A 21,132-nucleotide genomic window follows, 5' to 3' on the forward strand; every position below is an offset into this window, starting at 1 on the left:
CTGGTTGGAAACATACCGCTGGTGGGAACATACCGCTGGTGGGAACATACCGCTGGTGAGAACATACCGCTGGTTGGGAACATACATCTGGTGGGAACATACCGCTGTTGGGAACATACCGCTGGTGGGAACATACCGCTGGTTGGGAACATACCGCTGGTGGGAACATACCGCTGGTGGGAACATACCGCTGGTGAGAACATACCTCTGTTTGGAAACATACCGCTGGTTGGGAACATACCGCTGGTGGGAACATACCGCTGGTGGGAACATACCGCTGGTGAGAACATACCTCTGTTTGGAAACATACCGCTGGTTGGAAACATACCGCTGGTGGGAACATACCGCTGGTGGGAACATACCGCTGGTGGGAACATACCGCTGGTGGGAACATACCGCTGGTTGGGAACATACCGCTGGTGGGAACATACCGCTGGTGGGAACATACCGCTGGTGAGAACATACCTCTGTTTGGAAACATACCGCTGGTTGGGAACATACCGCTGGTGGGAACATACCGCTGGTGGGAACATACCGCTGGTGAGAACATACCTCTGTTTGGAAACATACCGCTGGTTGGAAACATACCGCTGGTGGGAACATACCTCTGGTGGGAACATACCGCTGGTGGTAAAATTAGCACATTTTCTTTATTTTCTTTAGTTCTGTGGCCAATTGGAAGGAAACCAGCTACTGTAGCACTACAAATAACATAAGGTAAAAAAAACACAAGAAATAAAAATAAGAAATAAGAAGAACACGAGAAAGTAAAAAGCTATATACAGGGTCAGTTCCAATACCATATTTACAATGTACAGGGATACTGGAGTGACAGAGGTAGATATGCATAGAGGTAAGGTGACTAGGCATCAGGATATATGATAAACAGAGTAGAAGCAGTGTAAATGAGGATTGTGTGTGTGCGTGTTTGTAGAGTCAGTATAAATGTGTGTGCAATGCATGTTATGTGTGTGTTTGAGTTTCAGTGTGTGTGAGTGTGTAGAGTCCTGTGAGGGTGCATAGAGTGCAAAAATAGTCCATGTAGCCATTCTGTTAGCTATTTAGCAGTCTTATGGCTTGAGAATAGAAACTGTTCAGGAGCCTGTTGGTGTCAGACTTGATGCAAGGTACAAGGTACCTCTTGATGCAAGGTACCTCTTGCCATGCGGAAACAGAGAGAACAGTCAATGGCTTGGGTGGCTGGAGTGTTTAACGATTTTCCAGGCCTTCCTTGCTTGATATAGAGGTCAGGGATGGCAGGGAGCCCGGACCTAGTGATGTACTGGGCTGTCCACACCACCCTATGTAACGCGATGCGACTGAGGGCGGTGCTGTTGCCATACCAAGCAGTAAGCAGTAACCCCATTATTTCTATTTCTACTTTGCACTTTCTTCCACTACAAATCTACCATTCCAGTGTTTTACTTGCTATATTGTATTTACTTTGCCACCATGGCCTTTTTTTGCCTTTACCTCCCTTATTTCACCTCATTTGCTCACATTGTATATAGACTTATTTTTCTACTGTATTATTGACTGTATGTTTGTTTTACTCCATGTGTAACTCTGTGTTGTTGTATGTGTCAAACTGCTTTGCTTTATCTTGGCCAGGTTGCAATTGTAAATGAGAACTTGTTCTCAACTTGCCTACCTGGTTAAATAAAGGTGAAATAAATAAATAAATAAAATAATGCAGCCTGTCAAGATGCTCTCAATGGTACAGCTGTAGAACTTTGAGGATTTGAGGGCCCATGTCACACTTTTTCAACTTCCTGAGGGGGAAGATGCGTTATCGAGCCTTCTTGAAGACTGTGTGTGAGTGGACCATTTTAAGTCCTTAGTGATTTGGACACTGAGGAACTTGAAGCTCTCGACCCTTTCCAATGCAGCCCCATTAATGTGGATGGGTGTAAGGGCTGTCGTCGCAAGAAAACCAAGATGCAGCGGAGGTTGTGGATTCATTATGAATATTTAATAAAATGAACCACTATAAACAAAACATAAAACAGCAACGATAGCAAACAGTCCTGTCTGGTCAAAAACGAACGAGACAGAAAACAATCACCCACAAAACCCAAAGGAAAAATAGGCTACTTATGTGTGACTCCCAGTCAGCAACAACGAACTTCAGCTGTGCCTGATTGGGAGCCACACATGGCCCAAAACAAAGAAATACAAAAACATAGAAAAATTAACATAGAACGCACACCCAATGTAACACCCTGGCCTAACCAAAAATAAAGAACAAAAACCCCTCTCTATGGCCAGGGCGTTACAGTACCCCCCCCCCCCCCCCCCAAAGGTGCGGACTCCGGCCGCAAAACCTGACTCTGAAGGGGAGGGTCTGGGTGGGCCTTCTTACGGCGGCGGCTCAGGTGCGGGACGTGGCCTCCGCTCCACCCTCGGCGTCCCTGGCTGCGCCCGGCTGGCGGGCGACCCTGGCTGCGCCCGGCTGGCGGGCGACCCTGGCGGCTCCGGGCTGGCTGATGGCCCTGGCGGCTCCGGGCTGGCGGGCGGCCCTGGCGGCTCCGGGCTGGTGGGTGGCCCTGGTGGCTCCGGGCTGGCGGGCGACCCTGCCGGCTCCGGGCTGGCGGGCGGCTCTGGCGGCTCCGGGCTGGCGGGCGGCTCTGGCGGCTCTGGCCCAGGATTCACCAGGCTGGGGAGACATGAAGGAGGCCTGGCCCTGGGCGCAGGCACAGGACTCACCAGGCTGGCGGACGACTCCGGACAGGCGGGCGGCTCTGGCGGCTCTGGCCTGGCGGCTCCAGACTGGCGGGCGGCTCTGGCCCAGGATTCACCAGGCTGGAGAGACATGAAGGAGACCTGGCTCTGGGCGCAGGCACTGGACTCACCAGGCTGGGGAGACCCACTGCAGGCCTGGTCCGTGGAGGAGGCACAGGATAAACCGGGCTGTGGGGGAGCACTGGAGTTCTGGTACTTAGGCCATTTACCCACACTCCAGGCTGAATGCCCACTTTGGCCCGGCACGGGCGGAGCGCAGGCATTGGGCGAACTGAGCCCTCCCAGCGCCCTGGAGACACAGTGCGCAGAGCCGGCGCAGGATAACCTGGACTGAAACGGCGCACTGGAGACCAGACGCGCTGAGCTGGCACAATCCGTCCTGGCTCGATGCCTGCACTCGCATGGCACTTGCGGGGGGCTGGCCTATAGCGCACCGGGCTATGCACGCGCACTGGAGACACCATGCGCTTCACAGCATAACACGGTGCCTTACCAGTACCACGCTGCTTCCGGTAAGCACGGGGAGTTGGCTCAGGTCTACCGCCTGACTCCGCCAATCTCCCCGTGTGCCCCCCCAAAAAAATGTTTTGGGTGGGCTGCCTCTCGTGTCTGTTGCGCTCCCTCGCTTCATACCAGCGCCTCTCAGCTATCGCCGCCTCGATCTCCCACTGCGGGCGGCGATACTCCCCAGCTTGAGCCCACGGTCCACCTCCGTCGAGCAATTCCTCCCAATTCCACGACTCATGATAGCTCCTCTCCTGGTGCCTCTCCTTCCTCCGCTGCTTGGTCCGTTTCTTGGTGGGTGATTCTGTAAGGGCTGTCGTCGCAAGAAAACCAAGATGCAGCGGAGGTTGTGGATTCATTATGAATATTTAATAAAATGAACCACTATAAACAAAACATAAAACAGCAACGATAGCAAACAGTCCTGTCTGGTCAAAAACGAACGAGACAGAAAACAATCACCCACAAAACCCAAAGGAAAAATAGGCTACTTATGTGTGACTCCCAATCAGCAACAATGAACTTCAGCTGTGCCTGATTGGGAGCCACACACGGCCCAAAACAAAGAAATACAAAAACATAGAAAAATGAACATAGAACGCCCACCCAATGTAACACCCTGGCCTAACCAAAAATAAAGAACAAAAACCCCTCTCTATGGCCAGGGCGTTACAATGGGAGTGTGCTCGCCCCCCCATTTCCTGTAGTCCACGATCAGCTCCTTGGTCTTACTGTAACGGTCGTCGTAAGGAGTGGACCAAAATGCAGTGGGTAAAGTGCTCATCTTCTTATTTATTAAAGGAAAAACACTTAAACAAAACAAACGACGAAAACAGTCCAATAAGGTGCACAGACTATACTGGAAACAACCACCCACAAACACAAGTGAAAACGAACACACTTAAATATGGCCTCCAATTAGAGATGATAACCAGCTGCCTCTAATTGGAGGTCATTGAAAAACACAACATAGATTTAGAAAACTAGAATTAAACATAGAAATAGAAAATATAGAATATAAATCAAAAAGCCCGAAACACACAAAACAAACACCCCCTGCCACACCCTGACCAAACTACAATGACAATTAACCCCTTTTACTGGTCAGGACGTGACACTTACTGACGTTGAGGGAGAGGCTATTGTGCCGGCACCACACTGCCAGGTCACTGATCTCCTCCCTGTAGGCTGTCTCCTCATGGCTGGTGATCAGGCCTACCACCGTTGTGTCGTCAGCAAACTTGATGATGGTGTTGGAGTTGTGCGTGGCCATGCAGTCATTGGTGAACAGGGAGTACAGGAGGGGACTAATCACTCATCCCTGTCAGGAAGTGGGGTTGGCCTGTCAGGAAGTCCAGGATCCAGTGTTCAGTACCAGGGTCCTAAGCTTGGTGACGAGCTTGGAGGGGACAATGGTGATGAACGTTGAGCTGTTGTCAATGAACAGCATTCTCACATAGGTGTTCCTCTTGTCTAGATGGGTGTGTGTATGGATCTGTCGGGGCAGTATGCAAATTGGAGTGGGTCTACGGTGTCTGGGATGATGAGGTTAATGTGTGCCATAACCAGCCTTTCAAAGCACTCCATGATTACAGATGTGAGTGCTACAGAGCGATTGTCATCGTGGCATGAAGCCTTAGAGTTCTTGGGAACAGGAATGATGGTTGGTACTCCTTGGCATAGAACTACATGTATAAGTAAGTGGACAAGTGTATTATAGGGTCTCTTTACTCCTGGGTACCATTACAGTAACCCAACGGCGTAAGCATTAATTGCAGACCCCAGGGACCATCTCCTGACGTTGTGCACTTGATCAAGGCACTTATAGTCCCTAAACCAGCGGAGCTGTCCTGCGGCAGAATTTGTTGTACTCCTACAAACATGTGCAGTGTGTTGGAGTGTTGTGCACAGGAGAGGAACAGAAGAAGGACTCTATTTTATTCATAATAATGTTTATCAGCTAAGTTTCTCTTCTGCTTAACATGGCCAACTACAAGAAACGTCTGACCTCTGTGATTGCCCACAAGGGTTTTGCCACCAAGTACTAAGTCTGTGTAGTTTTGGGGGGAAAAATTGTTTTTCATTCTGTTTTGCAGAGGGGTCAAATACTTATTTCCCACATTAAAATGCAAATAAATTTATAACATTTTTGACATGTGTTTTTCAGGATTTTTTGTTGTTATTCTGTCTCTCACTGTTCAAATAAACCTACCATTAAAATTATAGACTGATCATTTCTTTGTCAGTGGGTAAACGTACAAAATCAGCAGGGGCTCAAATACTTTTTTCCCTCACTGTAAGTACCGGCACCTCAAATGTTCTACTGCTTGAGTTCCTGCACCTCTTATAGAATATTAGCTCAAAAGTAATGCAGAGTTCCTGCACCTAAATATAAACAGTACCAGAATCCAAAATGAGTGCCGGCACCTATTTCAGTCCAAAGAACTTGTAGGCCCCCTATACACCAACAACTTTGCCTTCTTAGCATCAAATAAATAGGCTATACAGAGCCGTGATCTGGTCCGGTTGGGTCCACCCGAATATATAAGCAGTAGTTCCATAGACCAAGGACATGTGACAATCAAACAGGACCAGACCTGGACCTGAGTTACAAGTTTACATTTTGGACCTGAATCCGAAAGGGTCTCAGGTATCCGGTTTGGGTGGACCCGTGAAGACCTCTGCATTGAAGTACTCCATCCATCACCTCTCGCTAATATTCACATGGGATTACAGTCAGTACAGCAGCTTAACAAGTAACCTAATTGCAGAATGGGTTTATGCTAACCACATACAATACTGTAATCTACTGTACACTTTAGTGAGGGTCAATCTTTCTACTTTCCTCTTGGTGTTATTAGATTATTAGATTTGAGATGATTAGATGATTTTATTAGTCACATGTACACTGTCGCAGATGTAATTGCAGGGTACAGTGAAATTCTTACGCTCCAACAGTGCAGGTCAAAAAGAGAAGTAAATGAAAAAATTATAAAACATTATAAAATATACATATTTACAACTGTAACAACTTCCGGACTTGTCTCAGTGCTGTTGTGCTGTTACTCGGTTTTTTTCTTTTAATACATTTACCAACGTCTTAGTTCTTTCCCCTCGCTCAACTTTTTCAACCTGGACGCTTTATCTGGACATGGTTCTACAGGACATCCACCAGCCGAAGCTAAGTATAACATATCCCTATCCACCGGCTGTGGACCAAACCCTCTATAAGTGGCAGTAATAAAGCCTCTCTTAAACCTTGGCCCAGAAAATGTAAAAAATATCAGCCTATATCGAATCTCCCATTCCTCTCCAAAAAAACGGAAAAATCTGTTGCACAGAAACTCACTGCCTTCCTGAAGACAAATAATGTATACGAAATTCTTCAGTCTGGTTTTAGACCCCATCATAGCACTGAGACTGCACTTGTGAACGTGGTAAATTACGTTTTAATGGTGTCAGACCAAGGCTCTGCATCTGTCTTTGTGCTCCTAGACCTTAGTGCTGCTTTTGGCACCATCGATCACCACATTCTTTGGAGAGATTAGAAACCCTAATTGGTCTACACGGACAAGTTATGGCCTGGTTTAGTTATTCTCTGTCAGAAAGATATCAGTTTGTCTCTGTGAATGGTTTCTCCTCTGACAAATCAATTGCACGTTTCAGCGTTGCTCAAGGTTCCGTCTTAGGACCACTATTGTTTTCACTATATATTCTACCTCTTGGTGATGTCATTCGGAAAAACAATGTAAACTTTCACTTCTATGCGGACGACACACAGCTGTACATTTCAATGAAACATGGTGAAGCCCCAAAATTGCCTACCCTGGAAGCCTGTGTTTTAGACATAAGGAAGTGGATGGTGGAAAATCTATTACTTTTAAACTCAGACAAAACAGAGAAGCTAGTTCTAGGTCCCAAGAAACAAAGAGATCTGCTGTTGGATCTGACTGATGGTCTGGGGGTAGAAGCTATTGGCCAGTCTGACAGTTTTTTACATGATGCTCCTATACTGCCTGCGTATTAGTGATGGAAGCGGGGAGAACAGGGCATGGCTTGGGTGGCTGAGGTAATTGATGATCTTCTTGGCCTTCCTGCACCTGGAGGGCAGGCAGTGTGCATCCAATGGTGCGTTCAGCTGAGCGTACCACCCTCTGTCGAGCCTTGCGGGCAGCGGTGGTGGAGTTGCCGTACCAGGCCATGATGAAGCCCGACAGTATACTCTCGATGGTACTCCTGTAGAACACCACAAGGGCCCTCGTGGATAGGGCAAATTTCTTCAGCCTCTTGAGGTTGAACAGTCGCTGTCGTGCCTTCTTCACCATAGTGTCCGTGTGGTTTGACCATTTCAGCTCTTTGGAGATGTGTACCCAGAGGATCCTGATATTTTTGACCATCTCCACGGTGGCCCTGTTGATGAGGAGGGGGGCTGGCCCAGCCTGGTTCCTCCTGAAGTCCACAATCAGCTCCTTTGTTTCGCTGACATTGAGTAACAGGTTGTTTAGCTGGCACTATGCCGTCAGAGTGCCTACCTAATTTCTGTAGGCTGTCTCGTCGTTGTTGGTAATCAGGCCTACTACTGTCCTGTTGTCAGCCTTCTTGATGATGGAGTTGTAACTGTGTGAGGCCACGAAGTTGTGGGCATACAGGGAGTACAGGAGGGGACTGAGGACGCACCCTTGTGGGGCCCTGTGTTGAGAATCAGTGTGGAGGAGGTAATGTTGCCTAATTTCACCATGGAGACGGCTGATCAGGAAGTCCAGGACCCAGTTGCATAGGGAGGAGTTCAGTCCCTTGGCTTTGTGGTGAGCTTAGAGGGCACTATGGTATTGAAGGCCGAACTGCATTCAATGAACAGCATTCATTCCTCACATATGCATTCCTTTTGTCCAGGTAGGTGAGGGCAGTGTGCAGTGCAATGGTGATTGCTTTGTCTGTGGATCTGTCGGGGCCGGTAGGCGATTTGGGGAGGGAGGAGGTGATGTGGTCTTTGACTAGACTCTCTGAGCACTTCATGATGATAAGAGTGAGTGCTACAGGTCGGTAGTCATTCAGTTCAGTTACTTTCCTTTTGATGTCCCTGTTTATGGCGTTCCAAATATCATGTTGACATGAAAGTAAATTATGGAATATTCCAGTTTATACCAATTTACTTTTAATACCTGTGAAATGCCAGGGCCAGTGAGGCCACAGCACGTCTTGACGTTCGTTCTGAGAGACTCGTGATATCGGTAAACCTAACGTGACGTCGCGTGCTTTCACTTGACAAGCACCAATATAAACCAATCATTGTCAGTCAATGTTTTACATCAGCCAATGGCGATTTCAGTATTTTGTTTAGAGGCGGGGTTTCTGAGAAACGGTGCGCAGTGTGTTGGGTTGTTAGCTAGAAAGTTAGCTAATGGCTGGGGGAAAGAGATCCTCCTCAACCCTCGCTTTGGGAGAGTTTCAGGATTTCCTGAAGTAAAAACACCCGAGTATTCCACAAGAGATACCCCTAAAGGAAGTTAAGGTCAACAATAAGAACGCTAATATACGCATTGTCAATATAAGTATGCAGGATGCTGTAGCCGGGACGAGAATGCTGACGGACGGCTTCGAGGACGAGATTGACTCGGTGACTCCTCGCACCCCAGCGGTAGGGATGGGGGTCGGAGGAACACCAGGAGTTGGACTCCGGGGCATAGGGATTGGTGTGGGCGGAAAGAAAGTACGATTATTCGGCGAGCCCGGTGGGCCTCCTACAGACAGACTGGATTTCAAACTGGCTGCTGCTGCAGTCCTTTCCTCTGGTCCCGGATCCAACAGCGACGAAGACGAGGTATCAGAGGTAATGTTTGCTAGATATGCTAGTTAGCCAGCTAACGTTAGCTAGCAAACGTTCATCTCCTTGCCTGGCCAGCTAGCTAGCTGTCCGCAACCACCCCCTCCTAGGCTGACGAAATAACCTAAAAAACAACTACGAATTTGCCCGAAACATGTCTCCAGCAAACTAAATTTCTCATGGGTTGTCAGACAAGGAGAATAGTGCAAGACACCGACATAATTGCACGATAATCGATGGAATGTTTTATTTATGCGGCGTAGGCTGTGACCACGGCCTAGTTCAGGTGGAAGCGATCATGCCATCGACAGTATTAGCTAGCTAACTTTAGCTAGCTAGTAAGTTAGCAATCGTCTCACAGCACAGACACACATTCTCGACTTCGCACACTGTACACATTGGTGGGAGAGCACGTATTCACACACGGCCAGAACAAGCAAGGGTTGTCAATCTTGCCAATATTAAAACTAGCTACCATTTTATCGTAATGGTGCAATTACGTCACCTTTCTAAATTATATACATTTTAAATCCGACTGTCCTGAAATTCCTCAACACGTTTTAGACAGTTAGCTAGCTAACGTTAAACTGCCCTAACTAGTTGTGTGAGGGATCATCGGGTTGTCATAAATAACACAGAATGATCAGATGACATTTGTCTCAGCCTCGCGAGGCAATGCCAACTCTGTATCACTGTCCTGCGTTGTTACAATTCATAGCAGTCCCTTTTCAGAGTTGTGGCCAACTTTCCATTTGTTGGCAGGCTCACAGGACACCATAGTTGAGGTTGAAACACGTCTGTTGAGCTGATATCGCGATCTACAACATAATCACACAAACCACGATCTCCTGTTCTGTCATCTTTTAATGATGACAAATTAATGGGTTCAACTCTAAAATCGTTCTAATGTGGATTGGTTCCCTGACACCGTTTGCCCTCACCACCAACCAATCAACATCCAGGTCAACATTTCCAGGTCAGGTGAAGGTGTGACTTTTGAAGACACAGCAGTGGTTGCCCTGCCTTACCATGCACTACCATACCATACCATACCCTTAACCCTACTCTAACCTACCCTACTCTAACCTGTCTGTGGATTTGTGGCGGCCAACCATGACACTCAAGTTGGTTGTCTGACTGACACATCACTACCTGTCTGGCTATTCTGTCCACTTCCTACATGGGCTACAAAGGCACCATGCCTGCCTTGTCATTCAAACTGTTGAAAAGTAATTAGGCTTGCTAATCTATGTAATATGGTGTGATGTGACAGTATAGAATCCCATTCTAGGAACAGTCTAGGATGATGTTTTCCTGGAATCCAGACTTTGCAATTATTTATACGTCGTGCAAAAATGAGCGTTTGGATCAAGAAAGCGTTCTCTCATGGACCTGTACAACCCAGCATGTAGAATAAAATTACATTTTAAACACTACCGGATGTTACTGCTGTTCCTTTTGACGGTAGGAATGTGACACAATCTATCCACAGGGAAAGTATAATTAAATCACCTTATCAAGGCTCTGGTAGTGCGTTGAGATTTCAATCACATGAAGCATGGGCAGAACCATGTCAATTCTGCACGAGCTCTGCAAGAATGCATGCTTTTTCATATTGTGCCCATGCTTCAGGTGATCCATCTGAATGCACTGCCAGCTCTTTGAAAAGTTGACGTAATTATACTTTCCTGTGGATACAATGCATCTCATTCCTACCTGCGACAGGACCAACCACACAGACAACCATTAAAAAATATTTTTTTCCAATATTCTGGCTTGTAGAGGTCGTGAGAGGAAACGTTCCTGGCTCACCCGCTCATTTCAGCTTGACATAGAATTCAATGCAATCGGGTTTCCAGGCAAGGGCCATGTGTGATGCGTGTTTGGAACTGTCAGCCCAGACAATAGCCTGATAGTGGCTCAGGGCTAGGGGGCCCAAACCCAGATTATACTAGAAAACCAATCCACTAAGAAGTTTCCCATATATTTCAACAAATAATTTTATTTGTTAATGAGGCATTGACATTTTCTTCTGTCATCTTACAAGTCTGTCTGTCGTAACATGTGCACCTACAGAGAGCACTTTCACATGTCATGGTGTTGATGGAAGCTGTGGAGCCTGGCATGTTAACATGGTGCAGACACTACCTGACCATACCATCAGTAAACTGTGAGCTTTACGTCTGGAATGGATGTTAACTTGTGTTTCATTTGGAGCATGGTTCCAGAGATAGGAGACGAGAGCCGGCAGATATGGCTCTCGTGTCTGTAAGGAATTCATTGAGGCTGAATGTACGGTGTATGTCTGATACCTTTCATGTTTTGTGGCCTTAAAGGAATTGTATTTTTTTTTTTTTACATTTGTCATTTAGCAAGACACTCTTATCCAGAGTGACTTACAGAAGCAATTAGGGTTAAGTGCCTTGCACAAGGGCACATTGACAGATTTTTCAGCTAGTTGGCTCGGGGATTCGAACCAGCGCCCTTTCGGTTACAATGCTCTTAACCACTAGACTACCTGGCACCCCTCCATGAGGATCTGGCTCAAAGGGAGGTATTGTTGTGAAACGTTAGCCTAGTGGAGAGCTCACTCCTGTGGGCTACAGCTGAACTCTGAGCTCCAGGATTAAGCAGATGCCTTTCCAGGCCTTTCCAGCTCTCCGGATGCCACACAGTGGTGGGAACTGTAGTTCATTGATGGGCAGGACTGATGGCCATTGTTGTTTTGTTGGTCATCTTGGAACTACATCCCCCAAAGGTAATTTGGTTCTGCATTCCAAGTGTATCGCTACATTCCTTCACACAGACTGTTACTGAGTCTGTCTGTGGACTCCCAGTAGCGGAGTTAGCTCAGTCAACTCTTTTTATTTTGAATGCTGTTTGACAGTTGCAGGTGGCACATGTAATGAAAACAATATCTTAGCATCCTGTACTACTAGGAATGTGAACATTTTGTCACAATTATTTAAATGTTTTAGTGAATTTGAAACTGTTTATTACCTATTGTCTGAAGTTTTACCACGTAATTCATGCTCTTTTGAATATTGCTAGTGTTGAATTCACAGTATGTATTCCCTCATTTTATCTGCACTTCCTCATAAGCACTTGCATCACTTTCCTCAGAAATCTTTGCCAAGCAATGTTAGTAAACAGTACGCTAGTTTGGAACTGGGACAGGTTAGTCGGAATGTTGTTGGGTACACAGACAGACACAAGTCCCTCTCTCTGGCCCTGACCTTGGGCAGCTCCAGTCCCAGCATGGAGCTGCGTGAGGGGGCCCATGCTGTATGTACTGAATTTGCTGCATGCTTTTTTTCCTCGTCAATCCTGGTGTGTTGTTGTGTTAAAGGGTCAGCTATGGGGCCTCCCAAGTGGTGCAGCGGTACAGTGAGGGAAAAAAGTATTTGATCCCCTGCTGATTTTGTACGTTTGCTCACTGACAAAGAAATGATCACTCTATAATTTTAATGATGGGTTTATTTAAACAGTGAGAGACACAATAACAACAAACAAATCCAGAAAAACGCATGTCAAAAATGTTACAAATTGATTTGCATTTTAATGAGGGAAATAAGTATTTGACCCCCTCTCAATCAGAAAGATTCTGGCTCCCAGGTGTCTTTTATACAGGTAACGAGCTGAGATTAGGAGCACACTCTTAACCTCTTGGGGCTAGGTGGGACGCTAGCGTGCCACCCGTGGTGCACTCCATCAACAGCAGGTGCATTTCAAGAGCGGCAAATTTGAATCCAAATAAATGTCAAAATTCAAATTTTTCAAAAATACAACTATGTTACACCATTTGAAAGATAAACATCTCCTTAATCTAACCACGTTTTACGATTTCAAAAAGGTTTTACGGCGAAAGCATAAATTTAGAGTATGTTAGGACAGTACATTTACAAGAGTTGTGTGTAATGTTTTGTCAATTCAAAGACAGGGTCACCAAAACCATAAAACCAGCTAAAATGATGCACTAACCTTTTACAATCTCCATCAGATGACACTCCTAGGACATTGTTAGACAATGCATGCATTTTTAGTTCTATCAAGTTCATATTTATATACAAAAACAGCGTTTTACTATGGCATTGATGTTGAGGAAATCGTTTCCCTCCAATAACCGGCAGTCAAGTCAGCGTCAGAAATTAAATAATTAAAATTAGAAAACATTGGTAAAATATTATATTGTCATTTAAAGAATTATAGATTTACATCTCTTGAACGCAATCAACTTGCCAGATTTAAAAATAACCTTACTGGGAAATCACACTTTGCAATAATCTGAGCACTGCGCCCAGAAATATACGCGTTGCGATACAGACTAGACGTCATGTTGGGGAGATCTAAAATCGAAAATACTATGTAAATAATCCATTACCTTTGATTCTCTTCATCAGATGTCACTTCCAGGTATCACAGGTCCATAACGAATGTAGTTTTGTTCAAAAAAGCTCATCATTTATGTCCAAAAATCTCCGTCTCGTTAGCACATGATGTAAGCCAGCCGGACTTCTCGTCATGAACGAGGGGAAAAAATATATTTCCGTTCGTTCAAACATGTCAAACGTTGTATAGCATAAATCATTAGGGCCTTTTTTAACCAGAACATGAATAATATTCAAGGTGGACGAATGCATACTCTTTTATAACGTATTGGAACGAGGGTACCCAACATGAACTAGCGCGCCAGGTGTCTAATGGGACATCACCGTTCCATGGCTCTTGTTCGGTCAGATCTCCCTCCAGAAGACTCAAAACACTTTGTAAAGGCTGGTGACATCTAGTGGAAGCAATAGGAAGTGCCAAAATATTCCTAAACCCCTGTGTTTTTCAATGGGATAGGTTTAAAGTCAATACAACACATCAGGTATCCACTTCCTGTCAGAAAATGTCTCAGGGTTTTGCCTGCCAAATGAGTTCTGTTATACTCACAGACACCATTCAAACAGTTTTGGAAACTTTAGAGTGTTTTCTATCCATATATAATAAGTATATGCATATTCTAGTTACTGGGTAGGATTAGTAACCAGATTAAATCGGGTACATTTTTTTTATCCAGACGTGCAAATGCTGCCCCCTAGACCCAACAGGTTTTAAAGGGAGTGCTCCAAATCTCAGTTTGTTACCTGTATAAAAGACACCTGTCCACAGAAGCAATCAATCAGATTCCAAACTGTCCACCATGGCCAAGACCAAAGAGCTCTCCAAGGATGTCAGGGACAAGATTGTAGACCTACACAAGGCTGGAATGGGCTACAAGACCATCACCAAGCAGCTTGGTGAGAAGGTGACATTTGGTGCGATTTATTCGCAAATGGAAGAAACACAAAAGAACTGTCAATATCCCTCGGCCTGGGGCTCCATGCAAGATCTCACCTCGTGGAGTTGGAATGATCATGAGAATGGTGAGGAATCAGCCCAGAACTACACGGGAGGATCTTGTCAATGATCTCAAGGCAGCTGGGACCATAGTCACCAAGAAAACAATTGGTAACACACTACGCCATGAAGGACTAAAATCCTGCAGTGCCCGCAAGGTCCCCCTGCTCAAGAATACATATACAGGCCCGTCTGAAGTTTGCCAATGAACATCTGAATGACTCAGAGGACAACTGGTGAAAGTGTTGTGGTCAGATGAGTCCAAAATGGAGCTCTTTGACATCAACTCAACTCGCCGTGTTTGGAGGAGGAGGAATGCTGCCTATGACCCTAAGAACACCATCTCTACCGTCAAACATGGAGGTGGAAACATTATGCTTTGGGGGTGTTTTTCTGCTAAGGGGACAGGACAACTTCACCGCATCAAAGGGACGGTGGACGGGACCATGTACCGTCAAATCTTGGGTGAGAACCTCCTTCCCTCAGCCAGGGCATTGAAAATGGGTCGTGGATGGGTATTCCAGCATGACAATGACCCAAAACACACGGCCAAGGCAACAAAGGAGTGGCTCAAGAAGAAGCACAGCCAAACGTCATCCTCGAAACCTTAATGACTTGGAGAAGATCTGCAAAGAGGAGTGGGACAAAATCCCTCCTGAGATGTGTGCAAACCTGGTGGCCAACTACAAGAAACGTCTGACCTCTGTGATTGCCAACAAGGGTTTTGCCACCAAGTACTAAGTCATGTTTTGCAGAGGGGTCAAATACTTATTTCCCTTATTAAAATGCAAATCATTTTATAACATTTTTGACATGCGTTTTTCTGGATTTTTTGTTGTTGTTCTGTCTCTCACTGTTCAAATAAACCTACCATTAATATTATAGACTGATCATATCTTTTTCAGTGGGCAAACGTACAAAATCAGCAGGGGATCAAATACTTTTTTCCCTCACTGTATAAGATCCCTCACCACAGATCCTGGTTCGATCCCAGGCTGTGTCGCAGCCAGCCGCCACCGGGAGACCCATGAGGCGGCACACAATTGGCCCAGCATCGTCTGGGTTAGGGGAGGGTTTGGCCGGCCGGTTGTGGTGGCTAATTTCTGCATTACCAAATGAGGAGTTACAAACACACCAGTCCGAGTTAACTGCATCTTTAATACTTAATTAAGATACTTTTGCAAAAGTTCTTGACCCCCAATAATGCATTCTCTCGAATGAATCATTTAATGAGGTGATTACAGAATGGCTACAGGGATCTTTTATAGCAACGATACAGCCCCTTCAACGTACATTGACAAACCACAGATACTTAGTAACAGTTCACAAAGGTTACGTTTTGTATGACAGATATCCATAAAACACAACAGACAGTAACTGCTATGTCAACAGGATTAATGGTATAGCCCAGTATCTGGTCTCCTTAGAACTGTCCCTCCCTGGTACGGTATTGAACAGAACTATTTCATCCAATGGCATATATCAATTGTCAACTCTAGATACTCCCATCTCAAGCAAACCCCCTCTTGACCCCATTCCTGGACAGGCTCACTGGGGGGAGTGAGCCTCTAGGCCATATATTATCACAGGATAAGTGTGAGATCTAAGAGAGGACATACAAGGGTCCATTTACTGCCATAATCCTCCCCACAATAAAGAAAAGGAGGGAGTGACTTGCTCAGAGACATTGTGGAGACAAGTCATTGGTTCCCCAGTAATCACGCCATCCCTTCACATGGTTTAAGCATAGGTAAAGAGACATTCACATATGAAGACAATATTTAATTCTGTCCTCCTCTCTTGCTGATATTCTGCAGAGCAACAGAGACAAGTAAAAGACAAGTCTGACCTCTTCCCCTCTCTGGGCCCCAAGTGTCTGAGCCCCAGCTAAGGGAAATGTGTAACTGAAACATTCCAGAGTCAAAGGACACTTTCTAATGACAAGTATCTCACATAAGCATATTATACTAATAAAACATCTTAATTATCTATGTTACCCAACTCATTCTGATTCGTCCACGACACGGTATATCCTTGTCCCATCGCGCTCTAGCGACTGCTTTGGCGGGCCGGGCGCGTGCACGCTGACACTCACCAGGTGTACGTTGTTTCCTCTGACACATTGGTGCGGCTCACTTCCAGTTTAAGCTAAATGGGGCGGGCCAGTCACCGAAATGTTGCTGGATTGAATCCCCGAGCTGACAAGGTAAAAATCTGTTCTGCCCCTGAACAAGGCAGTTAACCCACTGTTCCCCGGTCGGCCGTCATTGTAAATAAGAATTTGTTCTTAACTGACTTGTCTAGTTAAATAAAGGTAAATAAAAACTAATACTAAATGGCTCCTGTTGTTTGGAGTCATGGTATGTGCTCGCAATTCATCAACATTGTGAGGCCTTGATATTAAAACCTTCAACTAATTGCAATAGGTCTCTCAGATTGGCTTCCAGGTCTTGGAGGGCATGAGGGTGTCTCGGACCGTACTATAGCAAGGCGGTGTGTAGCCTGATTGTGCTGCACTTGCAAAGTACAGCATCCTTTCCCATTATCCATTAGTTTAGGGCTCATAGTCAAAGTAAACCATTTTTAAAGAAAGCATCATCGAATTACCTCTTTCTCTCCCGCGACACTGCCGGGGCTTTATGTTCAGAAAAGTAAGCTTGGAATGTGTCTTTCTTCTGCAAAGTTTGTTGCTGCTGTGTTTCCTTCTCTATAAATACAAATTAAAGTTTAATTAGCCTAATGATAGCCCACCTTAATTAAATAACATCAAAATAAGCCTGGACATGTAAAGCCATGGATAGAAGCCCAGTCAGACATGTAAAGTCATATGAACTCCACAAAACATTAATTATGATGGCCTTTTCAATTATTCTAAGAGGGCTAGATCATGGAACAACATTTTAAAACGTATTTTTTTTATTGGCAGTAAGGCTGACCCAAATTAGTCGTTTGTTTGGTCGATAGGCTGTTGGTTGACCAGTATTTTTTTTTTTTTACTCAAGCAGTAGTTAAAAAAAAATATTTATATATATATACACACACACACACACTGCATTCGGAAAGTATTCAGACCCTTTGACTTTTTCTACAATTTATGTTACAGCTTTCTAAAATAGATTAAATAGTTTTTTTCCCCTCATCAATCTACACACAATACCCCATAATGACAAAACAAAAACAGGTTTTTAGAAATGTTTGCAAATTTAAAATAGTCAGACCCTTTACTCAGTACTTTGTTGAAGAGCCTTTTGGCAGCGATTACCGTGTTGAATCTTATTGGGTATGATGCTACAAGCTTGGCACACTTGTATTTGGGGAGTTTCTCCCATTTGTTTTGCAGATCCTCTCAACTCTGTCAAGTTGGATGGGGAGCGTAGCTGCACAGCTATTTTCAGGTCTCTCCAGAGATGTTAGATTGGGTTCAAGTCCAGGCTCTGGCTGGGCCATTCAAGGACATTCAGAGACTTGTCCCGAAGCCACTCCTGTGTTGTCTTGGCTGTGTGCTTAGGGTCGTTGTCCTGTTGGAAGGTGAACCTTCGTCCCAGTCTGAGATCCTGAGCAGGTTTTCATCAAGGATCTCTCTGTTCTTTGCATTGTTCATCTTTCCCTCGATCCTGACAAGTCTCCCAGTTCCTGCTGCTGAAAAACATCCCCACAGCATGATGCTGCCACCACCATGCTTCACCATAGGGATGGTGCCAAGTTTCCTCCAGATGTGACGCTTGGCATTCAGGACAAAGAGTTCAATCTTGGTTTGATCGGTCTGAGAGTCTTTAGGTGCCTTTTGGCAAACTCCAAGCGGGCTGTCGTGCCTTTTACTCAGGAGTGGCTTCCGTCTTTTTTCTTTCTCTTTTTTTAATCCATTGTAGAATAAGGCTGTAACGTAACAAAATGTGGAAGGAGCGGTCTGAATACTTTCCTAATGCACTTTATATGTGCCCATTTGGGGATCTGATAATATTTCTGATTTTAGCTTCACGTTCCATTAATGAGCTGTGTATCCTGTCAAAGTACTGTTTTCTTCACCTCAAACAGCAAGCAAAAAATCTTTCCAGCCCTCTCCTTTTCGATAACCACTCAGCGTGAAAGGGAAAAAATGTCACACTCTGACCCAGTGGAAACGTCATAAAATAGGCCTACCTGACTACTTCTTATCCATTGTGCAAATAGCCTACAGCTGTGTCTGTCCTGAGCTCGCTGGCAGCCAGGAAACTGAGGGTCCAGAATATTGTATACAGTGTTGCAGGTTTGCTAGCAGGAGCTTCAGGCTGGACCCAACTTAATCCTTGATACAGTGTTTCAAGTTCATTGCAGACAGGCCATGCTAAGTCAACATGATTTATAGGATATTTATCAGGATATTTTCTTCCTGCAGGCTGCAATGTTTTTATTTGTTGGCTTTATTGGCAATTTTTACAAGATGTTATTATAAATAAAAATGTGCCGATGAAAACCATAGTTGGCAGGCAGATCGGTAGAAATGGTAAGATATATAAATTGGCGGTCCACATGAAAGGTTGCCTTCTCCTTGTGTAGCCTATTACTGGCAGAATCTGTGAAATCCAGGAGGAGAGCGAGAAGGATGGTCAGGTATTTATTCTTTTCTTCTTCTGGTTATCTTGATCTCCGGCTCCCTCGAGTCATTTGTGGCTTAATTCATGAAATAGTGCGCTTATACCATCAGACAAGCTCAATGAATATACACTACCGTTCAAAAGTTTGGGGTCACTTAGGAGTGTCCTTGTTTTTGAAAGAAAAGCACATTTTGTCAATTGTAAAATAACATGAAATTGATCAGAAATACAGTGTAGACATTCTTAATGTTGTAAATGACTATTGTAGCTAATTTTAATAAAAAATAAATACAAATGATGGAATATCGACATGTGTACAGAGGCCCATTATCAGCAACCATCACTCCTGTGGTCCAATGGCATGTTGTGTTAGCTAATCCAAGTTTATAATTTTAAAAGGCTAATTGATCAGAAAACCCTTTTGTAATTATGTTAGCACAGCTGAAAACTGTTCTGATTTAAAGAAGCAATAAAACTGGCCTTCTTTAGACTAGTTGAGTATCTTTAGAATCAGCATTTGTGGGTTTGATTACAGGCTCAAAATGGCCAGAAACAAAGACCTTTCTTTTGAAACTCGTCAGTCTGTTCTTGTTCTGAGAAATGAAGGCTGTTCCATGCGAGAAATTGCCAAGAAACTGACGATCTTGTACAAGGCTGTGTACTACTTCCTTCACAGAACAGCGCAAACTGGTTCTAACCCAGATAGAAAGAGGAGTGGGAGGCTCCGGTGCACAACTGAGCAAGAGGATAAGTACATTGAGAAACAATCTAAACTAGACAGACGCCTCACAAGTCCTCAACTGGCAGCTTCATTAAATGGTACCTGCAAAACACCAGCCTCAACGTCAACAGTGAAGAGGCGACTCCGGGATGCAGGCCTTTCAGGCAGAGTTCTTCTGTCAAGTGTTCTTTTTCCCATCTTAATCTTTTCTTTTTTATGGGTCTGAGATTTGGCTTTTTCTTTGTAACTCTGCCTAGAAGGCCAGCATCCCGGAGTCGCCTCTTCACTTTTGAGACTGGTGTTTTGCGGCTACTATTTAATGAAGCTGCCAGTAGTGACGCCAAACTTTTGAACGGTTTGTGTGTGTGTGTGTGTGTGTGTTAGATGATTTAATTAAAACATATGGCTTGTCTATATATGGAAAAGGATGTTTAAACATTTACACCAATCGATTTGGTCGAAAGAACAGACAACTTTCGGGCGACCAATATTATTATTTTTTTGTCGGGGACCGCCCTAATAGGTAGGCCTAAAGGTTTTTAGGCAAAATAACTCTATCAAAACTGAAAGCTCCTTGGAAGAACTAATATGTCAGGCCTATTGGACCAAAATCAGTGATGGCCTATTTTATAGCTAACAGAACAAAAATGAACCAAACTTTTAAGATATCAGATTTTTTTTGTTTATAAATACTTTGCTAGAATGACACTTAGCTAGCTACCCACCTCGTTCCTTCCTGTTAGCATGTGCACGTAGTACACCACCATGCTTTCGGGATACGTGTCTTTTCAGATTCCACAATGATTATTTAGTTGTGGACACTATCACTGCACTCCCTGCCTTGCTCTTGGTCTTCCTCATCTTTTTCAGTCACCTTGATTTTGCACCTGTCTGTTTTCAGTTTCTTTATGAAAATATTTAGCTAACTCCATGAACGTAGCTAAAGCAAAGGGCTATAGCAGCACGCAAGTAACCTACAAATGCATGCTGGGCCGGGCATGCCCTGAGCTCATGAATTGAGTGCCACTGAAGCGATACTGGAGTGAAATTGGGAACTTTCGGGAACTCATTCTGCGCTCCAGTCAAAGTGGGCTTGCTTCGCTCCACTCCACTCACATGCTCTGGAGTCACACAGATGATTTAGACTATAATGAACAAAATACAAACACAACATGCAATAATTTCAATGATTTTACTGAGGTACAGTTCATATGAGGAAATTAGTCAATTTAAATTAATTTATAATTTTTTATTCAACCTTTTATTTAACTAGGCAAGTCAGTTAAGAACACATTCTTATTTACAATGATGGCCTAGGAACAGTGGGTTAACTGCCTTGTTCAGGGGCAGAAGGACATATTTTACCTTCGATCTAGCAACCTTTT

General features: G+C 44.6%; 1 protein-coding gene across 17 annotated transcripts in view; it reads left to right on the plus strand.

Annotated features, from left to right (window-relative positions):
• The first annotated feature begins 8,611 nt into the window (after nucleotides 1–8,611).
• Nucleotides 8,612–21,132, plus strand: part of LOC106604312 (ankyrin repeat and KH domain-containing protein 1) — a 91,806-nt gene continuing 79,285 nt past the window's right edge. For 15 of the 17 annotated variants that reach the window (XM_082975067.1, XM_082975064.1, XM_082975079.1 and 12 more), the window contains exon 1: nucleotides 8,612–9,076. In XM_082975067.1, the coding sequence (XP_082831193.1) occupies nucleotides 8,801–9,076 (276 nt within the window). In that variant the 5' untranslated portion in view covers nucleotides 8,612–8,800. The remainder of the gene's footprint in view (nucleotides 9,077–21,132) is intronic. The other 2 variants (XM_082975078.1, XM_082975081.1) reach the window with 1 other exon arrangement.

This window comes from Salmo salar, chromosome 05 (genome assembly GCF_965601325.2).
Source record: "Salmo salar chromosome 05, fSalSal1, whole genome shotgun sequence".
Lineage (NCBI taxonomy): Eukaryota > Metazoa > Chordata > Actinopteri > Salmoniformes > Salmonidae > Salmo > Salmo salar.